The 12,022-nt window shown below is 25.2% G+C and overlaps 1 protein-coding gene across 1 annotated transcript; it reads right to left on the bottom strand.

Moving 5' to 3' along the window:
* Nucleotides 1–2,530: 2,530 nt before the first annotated feature.
* Nucleotides 2,531–4,157, bottom strand: LOC8271902 (CEN-like protein 2). The gene is made up of 4 exons (XM_048378193.1): nucleotides 3,818–4,157; nucleotides 3,626–3,687; nucleotides 3,275–3,315; nucleotides 2,531–3,154 (listed from the first exon to the last, which is right to left on the bottom strand). Exons 1-4 carry the CDS (start codon nucleotides 4,016–4,018, stop codon nucleotides 2,937–2,939), a joined length of 522 nt encoding a protein of 173 aa, XP_048234150.1. The 5' UTR covers nucleotides 4,019–4,157; the 3' UTR covers nucleotides 2,531–2,936.
* Between the last annotated feature and the right edge of the window lie 7,865 nt (nucleotides 4,158–12,022).

Below are 12,022 nucleotides of genomic sequence, written 5' to 3'. Positions count from 1 at the left end.
ATCAATGAGATCGTGCCTAAGTTAAAAATGAATCTAGCAGCTAGCCCAAAGTAAAGGAATGTGTAGAGCTATATGACAAATGCTCATCAAGATTTTTGGTTCTACTACTAATAATCGAGTGTTCGGGGGAAAAGAGCAAAGCCGTCACTTCAACTCATTTGTTTCGTCAGTTGATCTAGAATATTTTTGATTCTACTGCCAATAAACGACTGGTCGGGAAAAGAACAAAATTATAACTTCAACTGATTTGTTTCGTCAATTAATTTGAGAATATTTTTTATTCTATTACTAATAAACGAGTAGTCGAAAAAAGAGCAAAGCCACAACTTCAACTCATTTATTTCGTCAGTTAATTTAGAATATTTTTTATTCTACTATTAATATACGAGTAGCCGGAGAAAGAGCAAAACTATAATTTCAACTCATTTGTTTTGTCAGTTAATCTAGAACATTTTTAGTTTTACTACTAATAAACGAGTGATCGGGAAAAGAGCAAAACCACAACTTCAACTCATTTGTTTCGTCAGTTAATTTAAAACGTATTGGCTAGATCCTTATAGGTGTTAAAATTCAAATTCGAGATCTTGGTTAAGCTAAAAAATGCCATTACTATCTCATCTACATATTTTTGGATCAATATATTATATTTTTAGAAACTTTAATAAAATAGTTACATGTAGTTTCTTTTTATGATATATGATTTGAATTAATTGCTATATAATTTGTGTGATTTTATTTCTTTTATCTACCATGTCACATGTAGACTAAATCAATTACTATAATTATCATTAGATAATTTGTTTCATTGTTTTTTCTAGATTAGTGAATTTCTTTCCTTATTCCTATGTCACACCAGCAGTAAATTTCTTTTGATATTCCATTTTTTTCTCAAGTTAACTAAAAGAGGTTAATTACACTGAGTATCAGAATTTTGAATGAAGCTAAAAGGGTTCCACTTAGAAAGGAGGATGGGAGGGTTGATGTGTAAATTAATTTTCTTTTTGAAGGGATTTATGCTAAAAATACCCCAATATAAATAATTTTTTGGGGAGGCAGGACCTGCCAGCCCCCTTGGCCTCCTCCTTGGTAATGCGAGGCTAATGAATTGAATTCCATGAAAAGAAAAAAAGTTGTAGAATAATGTTATCTTAATAATGATTTGCACGTTGCAAATGTCTAATTGTTGTTAGCTCCATATTCCAGTAGCCTCACGGAGGAAAGAAAAAAAGAAAAGAAAGGAAAAAATAATAAGTTGGAATAATTTTTCATTTCAAAGTAAATAAAAAAAAAATAGGAAACTAATATTTTAAACATTTTTGTCAAACTAATTCAACTAATAGTTTGACTAGTGAAGATAAGCTCTGTTAGTATAAAAAAATTAAAATTTTATTACATTTTAATTGTCATGTTAATTCTTCTAATTCTGATAAATTTATTTAAAAATATAAATATTTTAATAATTTTAATCAATTAATTGAATGGATTAAAATTACCTGATGTATGGAAACACCATCAAGGTTAGTCATATAAATTAATGATTAAAGGTATGTTTAGTTCAGCTGATCAATGCAGTTGGTAGTTGATAGCTGATAGATGGTAGCTAATAGCTGATAAATTACACCGCTTGATAAAATTTCATTAGTGGTTGCTGTTAGTATGTTAGATGACTATTAATGGTATAAATTTATCGTTAAATATATTTTATTTTATTATATTATATTTAATGATACAAATTAATTGAAATAATTTATAATAATTAAAAATATTATAGTTAATTTTTTAACTTAATTGTATTTATTATTAAAAATATTTATAATAAATATTTTAAAAATAGAAGTTTAATACTAATAAAAATTTATAATTTCAAATACCATAATTATAAGTATTATAATTATTTAACTATTAAAAGTAATTTAAAATACTAATTATTTATTATAAAATATAAAAATTTAATTATATGAGATCAATTTAAAATAAATTATTATTAATAAATTTTAATAAGAATAATAATATATAAATAAATAAATAAATCAATTGAATAAATTATCAGTTGATAAAAAAAATTAAAATAAAACTAACATAATCAGTAACTAATTGAAATTAAATTAATTATTAACTGTTATTCTTTTAATTTTTACTAATAATTTAACATAAATATGCGATAAAAAACAGTTATCACCTCTTTCAAAGTCTGAACCTCACCCTAAAATCCTTTAGCCATTTGAATGAGCGATTCAGTTTTCCGAACGCTGCATTTATCTGTTCATTATCTATATAAATAGTACTGTCAAAAGATCCACAAAATCTGCGCAGTCCGTACAAGCCATTTAATCATATATAAAATTGGACCGGCTGTAGATATTCATTTTTCAACTTTAGGTAAGATAATATGATGGAAAGTCACTAGTATACATAGTGAAATACTAATAAGTACCCATTGTTTCCCTGTCTTTTTCTTTATTATCTCTTCATATTTTCTTTTTTCTTTCCTGTAGTATATGAACAGAAAACTTACTGTTACAAGGATTGAATATAATCCATAGATTAACCTTGTGATAATTTCTCAGAAAAGAAGAAGACAAGGGTTTATGTAATAAGAGATTCTACATTACTTAGAACATAAATTTCCTGCTCGCAAAGCAGCAACATCAGTACATAGATACATATAAAGATCTCCACCCGGCTTATTCTAGCTAAAACAAGGTTCCCATTAATTTTTTTTTTTTTTTGGCTTTTTTTAAGCACTGATTAAGATTCAAACACAGTGCTACTATATCTACATTTGATCATATATATAATACTTTAAACAGCACTGATAATATACTAACACTAATACTAATGATAATAATGACAATATCAGTTGATGCCGATCCAAGAGTACGTAGTACCACTGCCACTGGTTTTTATTTATTTGTTTATGTCTTCTCTCTTCTTCATTAGCGTCTTCTTGCAGCTGTTTCTCTTTGAGCATTAAAGAAGACAGCTGCAACAGGCAGGCCAAGTTCATTTTCTTCTGCGAATTTTCTTGAATTAAACCTATCCCTTGATGTTGGTGGTTTTACTGTTTGCCTTCTTTGTTGCTTGAACAAGAGGAACACAAACCTGTGTATTCCTATGTTTGGCCTTGGCATTTCATAGCTCACCATTTCTCTTCCTGTTGAGAAAACAGAAAAAAGAAGAAGATGAAGAAACCCACAAATTACTTTATGTTTCTTAACACATTTTATGTTATATTTTGCATTTTCTAGCTCTCTTACATATTCATAAAGCTTACCAAATGTAGCATCTGTTGTTCCTGGGATGTCTGTCACTATCCTGTAAGATGGTCAAATCAAAAGTTCACAAGCCATGAGTATACATGTTTTGCTATATATGCATGTTTTACAGTGATGTACTTTCATACTATTTTTGTTTCTACACTTTGTACTGAAAATTTATGTGAAAATCTGGACATGTTTATATCATTTCTTTTTTCCATTTTTGTACTAGCTAGCTACATTCATCCTTATTTTTTCTTTCTTCTTAAAACAAAAGGACTTCTTTCCTTTCTTTCATTTATTTCTTTTCTCAATTATGAAAACAAATTCCTCCTTGATTTAAGGGTATTCTGTAGAATATCAAATACCAGTGCAAGTGCTCCCTCAGGTATGGATCACTAGGACCAGGCACATCTGGGTCTGTCATCACCTACAATTTTACATATGAAAGTGGTGAAAGAAAAAGAAAAGCATCAATCAAGGGAAAAAAGATTTGGGTCTAATGGATTAGGGATTGTGGAAATTCATTTTGATGAGAATGTATATATATATATATTTACCAGAGTGAAAAAAGACCTCATGTCACCTCCTTGGACCTCAACCTTAGGTTTACTAGTAACAGCAGAAGGGAAAAGCTCATGCCCATTATAAACCTGCTTGTTGGAGTTATAAGTAACTGTCATTTTCACAGTTGGTGTGAAATAATCAATTACATCTCCAATAACCCTTCCAACCACAAGAGGATCTGATGTCTTGGCCATGAGTTCAGGAAAAGGAAAAACAAAGGAGGGATTAAATAAAGATGAAAGAGAGAGAAAGAAACAGAGAGAGTAACAAGTTTCTTGATTGGTTTCCTTTTGCTGTCTTGAAATGTGTCTAGCTTGAAGACATATTGAAGGTGGAACCCCCCCATATTTATAGTGTTCATTAAGCTATTTTTCAAGCCACTAAAATCCATGGAATGGTGGGGTTACCTTTAAGAAAAAGAAGAAAAGTTTAGGAAAGGTTTTGTTTGAGGTCAAGAAATACATTATTAGTGTGTGTTGTAACTTCTTTTGAAACTTCTGCCTTGTTGGGAGAATGTTCTTTTGTTTTGTCTTTAAGCACTCTTAATTAGCCATTGGTCCTTCTCCTTCATGTTAATCAATCACCCTATTTATTGCTTTTTCTTTTCTTTTTTTCTTTTGTTTCTTTGGTCATGTGTTGGAGTGGGATTCAAAAATTTTACTGAATTTGAAATTGTCCATCTTAATTTTGTTGTTTGTTTTTCCTTTTTCTCGTTCCTTTTGTTTCTATAAGATCTTACATTTCATATACATAATATATATATATATATATATATATATATATATATATATATATATATAAAATAATTTCAATTTAATAGTATAATAAGACTGGGATCTTTTTTCATATTTTCTGATATCTCAAACTTAAAATACCAATTGAATTAATTGATTGAAAAAAAAAAACTCTATTCAATTTATATAAAAATAAAATTTATGACATCTATAGATTCCACAAATTTTGTAAAATATTAGTATTAATTTCAGAATAGGATCCAATGATTAATAAATTAACTATAAAAAAAGATCTAGCTTTAAATCAAACATATTATTAGTTTGTATTAAGTTATAAAAGAAATAGAGTAGAACAATATTTTTAAAAAAAGAAAAAAAAAACAATAAGCTGTATTTGATTCAGTTTTACACACTCGATTGCATTCTCAAACTATTTTTATAGTTAAAAATTACCCTCTATATTCTAATATCCAAACAATTTAAAAGTAAAATAATAATGAAAGATCATTACGATTACTAAAATAAATTATATACTATAATCATACTGAACGAAAGTAGTTTCCAATAAATTTGGTAAAGAAAACGTGTAAAATAACTGTAAATTAATTTTTTTTACAAGAATTTCAGATAAAAATAAATAAAATGATGAAAAATTATATATTATATAGTTACCTTTAAGCCTGTTATCATAAAATAAAATGATAAATTTAAACTTAAAATGAATAAGCTTATATATATATATATATATATATATATATATATATATATATATATGAACTTACATATTATTCTTTTCCTATGGGCATCATTTGGATGTAGAACAGATTTGACGGATATTGTCATAAATATATATATTCTTCTCGAGATAGCCCTTTTTTATATGCCAAATAATGATTTTTCTGACATTTCTTAAATTGAAACTGATTCATTATCCATATACTGTTGATGTAACAGCCCAAATTCAACACTTCTAAACGATCCATATAACAATTTTTCAAAGGATTTAATCATTAAAGTTTTAAATTACATGTTTTATATACATGCATAATAAATTATCCCCATTTAACCTCATTATTATTATTATAATTATTGCCCATTAACCTGCCTGCTTCTGAAATTATTGGAAAGGAGTTCTTCCCGTCTCACTTTCCTTCTGGGGTCCTTTTTTCTATTAATTTTGTTATCAAGCTATAATCTTCTTTTACTATAAATAAAAAAAAAAAGGATTTATACTTCAGAATTAACTCGAGTTAACTATATATTTACAATTAAATTAAATTTATATGTAATATAAAAAAAAAATTATTTTCGGGTTTTCGATTTATATCTCTTACAAATTTTAAAATATATTATATTTCATTAAATTTTCAAACTATATATCATTTTCATTAACATCAAAAGACATTTTGTCCAATATATAAATGATATATATATATTGCATGGTCTAGAACATGGAGAATATATAAATATATATTGCATGGTCTAGAACATGGAGAAGTAAGGAAAGAGAATTTGCATTTTGAAAAAGTACTTATAGATCAGAGTTGAAAGAAAATTCAAGAGCTATTTTGGTTTTGAAGTGGTTCAATATTGTATCCTCTGCTTCACATTTGGTAAAAAAATTAATCTTAATTTTAGTAAAATTAAAAACAAATTTAGGGATGTAAAGGTCCTAATTGAAGGAAGAAGCTTTAGTTAACTATAATTCTGAAACCAAGAACAAGAACTGGAAGACATATGGTGAAAACTGATCAATAGAAGAGTTAACTGTGAAAGTTAATTGGCTGTATGCCTTTAGAAATTAAGTCTTAGATTTTGCATGATATAATTGTGTAATGCATGCCTGAAGTTAATGTCAGTGTGGGAAATCTTTTATATTCACATATTTGTCCACATATTGAGAGAAAATTAATGGGAGAATAAAGCAAAATGAATTGATGTGGTAGATGATTTGACATGCTCTTTCCTTTTGTTTTTATGTCTAAACAATTTGGCCAATTGGAACAGATAGTTTTTTATTTATTAATACTGTATGCCCAATTCAGTAGGGTTCCATCTTGATATGATTCTGATTTAATTATTACTGAAAAGTTTATATTGTATCACAGTAACAAAATATTTTTAGCTCGATATTAAAGTTTTCTATTTTTTTTTTCTTTCACTTTTGAAATAATTTTTTAATATTTATATAATAAAATTAGTAAAAATTATTTTTAATGCATGACTATTATTATTATTATTTTAATTATAAAATTAAGTTGATAGATACAATTTAATAAATTTTTAATATTTAAATTTTAAAAAATAATAGTAAACTAATTATTATTAACTATTTTTAATTTTTTAAATTTTTAAAATTTTATTAATATAATAACATAAAAATTATTTATTAATTAATTTATATTATATAAATTAATATATCAATATAATTAATATTACTATATTTTAAAACTAACAATTTATTATATAAATAAAAAATTAAATTATTATTCAGTATAATATTAAAAATATAATTAAAGATGTTATTTTCTAGAACTAGAATTATTATCTAATTATAAAATTAATTTATTAGTTAATATAATATTAAAATATAATTGATATGTTATTTTTTAAAATAGATTTAGTATTATTGTCTAATTAGAAAACTATTTATTAGTTAATATAATATTAAGATATAATTAATATGTTATTTCTTATGATTAGACTCCGTGTTTAGTTAGAAATATAACTTATAAACCAATAGATTAATAGAAAAAATTATAAAATTACATATAAACTTGAATCTTATGCATTAAAAAGTAAATATACATATCAAAGTAAAAATTATATGTGTTAAAAATTAAGTATAGAAAATTAATTTATATATATATATATATATATATAGATTTCTTAAGATTAAAAGAACATAAAAAAGTATAGAAAAAAATTGGTTAAGGTAAGGTGGTAGAGAGAAAAAGCAGAGTGGAAAAAAGAAATATATGTAAGATTAATGGGGAGATGAATGCAATGTAAAACCTATGGTATTAATTAAAATAATTAGTTAATTATTTATAAGTTTATAACCCTATAAATGAAGGTAAATACTATTATTGTTATTATTATCCATATCCAATCAAAGAGCATTGAAACATTAGAGATGTTAAAACATCACTCTAACCCCCCTTCTTACATGTGTAAATTATTCCTATTATTTATATTTTATGTTTGTATACTTTTGACTTTGCAGAATTTAATGTGGTGTTGTGGGTATCCACTTAAGCAAAGTGTTGCATTTTTTTCTGCTCAATTTTCCAAAACATGATCATAAAGGCTGCTAAGATATTCTCAAGCTGGGGAACTATTTAATTATGGACCTTTGCATTAAAAAATAAAAAGAATTATTAAAATATTTGTTGTTAGAATCTTTCCTGAATGTGCTATTTACTAAGGAACTTACTTCATTTGGAAATTCCTATGTTTTTAAATAATTTTATGAGTATAAAGCAAACTCCACCATAATCTCAAAATAATAATGATAAGGCTGCTAGTGCTTTGAGGTCATTTCAAGTTAAAGAGATTCAGATTGGTGTCATTACTATTTTAGAACTCTGTGATTGGTAAAAGAAAATGCCTTTCTATATTTGGAAAATTCATTAATTCATTTTTCTTCTTCTTGGGCTGCATTTGATAATGTAAATTAAATAAATTACTCCATTCTTAATTGCCTCTTTTTTTTTCCCCCTCTTTTAATCAGCTTTTTTAGAATGTGCTATTATCTAGTTTTTGTGCCATTACCATTTGTGTTGCTATATAGTCAGCAAACAATAAGTGGATGCTTTGTTTGGATAACTAAAACAAGTATATATATATTTTGCAGGATTCCTCCAATTACTGTGTTTGATAAAGCTGAATATTTATTCAATTTGGAGACTCTTTAGACTAGGTATTTTTCTCTAGATGTTTTGAATATAATATCATCAATTTGAACTTTATAATGGATTGCTGATGTTAAAAGAAAACAAACCCAAAAATAAAAATAAAAGTCTATAGTTTGGCTTGAAGAATAATTTTTGCTGTAAATACTTATATATCATATTAAATTGACAACTAAAATTAGCTAGTATACAAAAAATAAATTAATAATAATCTTAAGTCGTCGATGTAAATACGAAACTGAAACGGAAATTAAATTTTTATTTTAAACTAAATTATAATTAGTCTAAGAATAAATTATAAATAAGATATATTTTATAAGAAATCATGTTTCTCTTCATTTATAGCAAATTGTATTCTTCTATCAACATATTATTAAAGGGTTTTCTGAAGTACCTTATGCCACTTTACTATTATAAAATTTTTATTTTTAATTATAGATAATCAATCAATGCTATTTTAAATAATCTATTAGTTTATATATATTTTTTACTAATTTAAATTGTCGGTTATATAACCTTAATTATTTATATAAATTAAAATTATATATGGGTGAATTTTATATAATTAACAATTTGCTATTAGTAGTTTAAAATTAATCTAAAGTGTATTGGGCAGAATTTTTACGAATGACAAAATATTTTTAAAAATATCTTAATACAGCTATATATCTAAAATTCGTACTCAATATCTTAATAAGTTTCAAGTTCAAGTCTCTCTTCTCTTATTTATAATAAACATATTTTGTCATAATTAATACAACTTTATTTAGTGATAAAATCCTGAAGTAAATACTCATCATATAGAATTATGAACTTTTTTTTATCGTAATTATTTTACATATTGGCGAGTATAATTTATTTAAAAAACTTTCCATTTAGTGACATATTAAAATCTTATTAGTTTAATATTTCACTGACTATTATATACTAATTTTACAATTTAATTAACGTAATAAACTAATAATTTTTCTTTTACTATTTGTGTTTGTATATTTATATAAAATTGGAACAACCTCCTTTGTTTTTTCATGATTCCCATCTATAAATAATAGCTAAAGGGCTTAAACCTAAGCTCTAGAACTAGACTATCAATTGACATTTTGATGGAACATATAGAGTTCAAATGAAATTAATTAAAGCTAGCTTAGTCTAATTGTTTTTAACTTTTAGTTTCTGAAAAGCAGATACATCAGTACCTATAGACTTGACCTAATAATAAATAAGTAATATTACCAAATTAAATCCCCTTTCTCTCATTTTTATTTAAAAAAGACATATAACTAAAATTAAAAGTACAAAAGAAGCATATGCTACCACAAAAGACTGCAACTTTGCCCAAACTAGTTTTTGGCAGATGATTCCTCCAGCCATATAGTGAGTGGTCTTTCTTTTTCTATTCTTTTAATTTATGGATTTGACAAGAATAAGGGCATTATGTTCTTATAAAACAGATATATTATTTTTCAATGGTACCACCAGTAATGGTGAATTCATGTGCATTTGTACATGAAAATTTATACATGAAATTGATTTGCTAGAATTAGGCAAGACATAGAGTGGGGTCATTGGGGGGATACTTTCTTTTCTGAAACAGTTTCAGTGGCTTTTTGGAAGTGGAGAAGACAGTAGATTATAGATTTATAATCTCAAAGGTAAGGCATATAAATAAATCATTCACTAATTAACAAATTTATAGATTTTGGTTTAATTAAATTACCCAAAAATAACAAAAAAAAAAATAAAAGACAACCAAGACCCTAATTTTGAAAAAGAATAAATAAATAATCGTATTTTTGATATTTTAATACAGTAACAATTAAAAAAAATATTAATAAATTTAATAACAGGAGAAAAAAAAACATGGACATTTTTTATTTTCTTCCAAGAAAAAGATTTACAGGCAAGGCAAACATTCCCCATTAGCTACTAATATGACTATTGAGATTTCCAATTGTTTGGTGGCCCAATTTTGCCAAGGCTACATTTGGTTCGGCCTATATCAGTTGGTAGCCTAATTCAGATTCTAGGGTCCAATCATTTATGCAGTCATGACCCACATTTTCACATGGGCCTTCTACTTTGATGCATCAGACCTTTGGGTCCTTATTTTCAGCCCAAAATATGTAATAATCTATAAAGGTCAAGCTTATATGTTCATATTGGTCCGACCCGATAATAGAGGAAAAAAAATATATTTTATTTAGCTCATTCTAAATGAGTAATCACACTTACGTAGACAAGCTTTACTTTTGAATCATGGATTCAGTCTCGTACCAAGACCTGTTGAAATTTATAAAAAATTTTATTTTATTTGAGAAAAAAAAAAACATGAGAAAATAAATAAAATAAAAATAATTAAATCGAAAGAGATTTTTTTGATGTTATGAAATATATTGATGTACTAATGTGAAATTTATTAGAAAATTTTACGTATAATTTAGTTTAGGTATAACCAATTCCATATAAATTTGATTGTGTGGAACTTTCACTCCATTTAGAGCACGTAAACTTTAAATTTGTAAATTAAGTCCATGAATTTTATAGATTTCAGCCAAACACGGTATTAATGCTATGTTTGGTTTAAATCCATAAAAAAAAAAAAATCATTTCATTTGATAAAAAGACACAAGAAAAAAAGTAAAACTAGAATGGTAAAATTGAAATAGATATTTTGATATTATAGAATGTATTGACTTACTAATGTGGAATTCATTTAGAAATTCGATCTGTTTTGTTAGAATTTAGTTTAGTTATAATTAATTTTACACAAATTTAATTGTGTAGAATTTTAAATTGATTCCCATTTCATTTAAAGTATATAGACTTTAGATTTACAAATAAATTTTATAAATTTTGTAAATTTCAACTAAATATAATTAGAATTATCTTTAGAGTAATTAGATATTAATGTTACTGACTCACAATTTTATTTATTTCTTTTAAACTAATGGACAGTGATGTGAACCATCTTTAATTCTTGAGATAAATAAAAAACAAGTAATACATGGTTTTACTATTTTATAATTTTTAATATGTTGTATTTTTTAAATAAATAGAGATACGTGCTCATAGATCGTGACAAAAAAAGTATTTCACAGTTAAAAGTTCAACCATCTAAATTCAGATCAACCATCGTTAATTATTGTATTGACTATAATTATTTGATTCATAATAAGTTCACATATACTATTAATGTCTCCAAATTTTTTTGAGAAAGAAAAAAATAGTTCGTTTGGTATTTTTACTTGTAAAGAGAATTCTTGAGCTACTAATATTATTGATATGATTTAAATATAAGAATATAAACATTTCCAAAATAAGCTACAATTGACTTGATAAGTAGGATATATAGTTCTGTGGCTCTTATCCTGAAATGTCAAGATTTTTTGTTTCTTTTAATTCAAAAGAGATATCTGAAAAGCAAATTGCACCAAAAGAAGTAATAGTGAATATAGAAGTAATGACCATAAAAGATGAAAGAACTATAGTAAGCATTTTTATTTGAGAATCTTTCGCTCTATTATTGGAAAGAAAAAGAAAGATTATCACT

This window comes from Ricinus communis, chromosome 8 (genome assembly GCF_019578655.1).
Source record: "Ricinus communis isolate WT05 ecotype wild-type chromosome 8, ASM1957865v1, whole genome shotgun sequence".
In the NCBI taxonomy this organism is placed as follows: Eukaryota; Viridiplantae; Streptophyta; class Magnoliopsida; order Malpighiales; family Euphorbiaceae; genus Ricinus; species Ricinus communis.
This window is presented reverse-complemented; position numbering and strand designations above follow the sequence as displayed.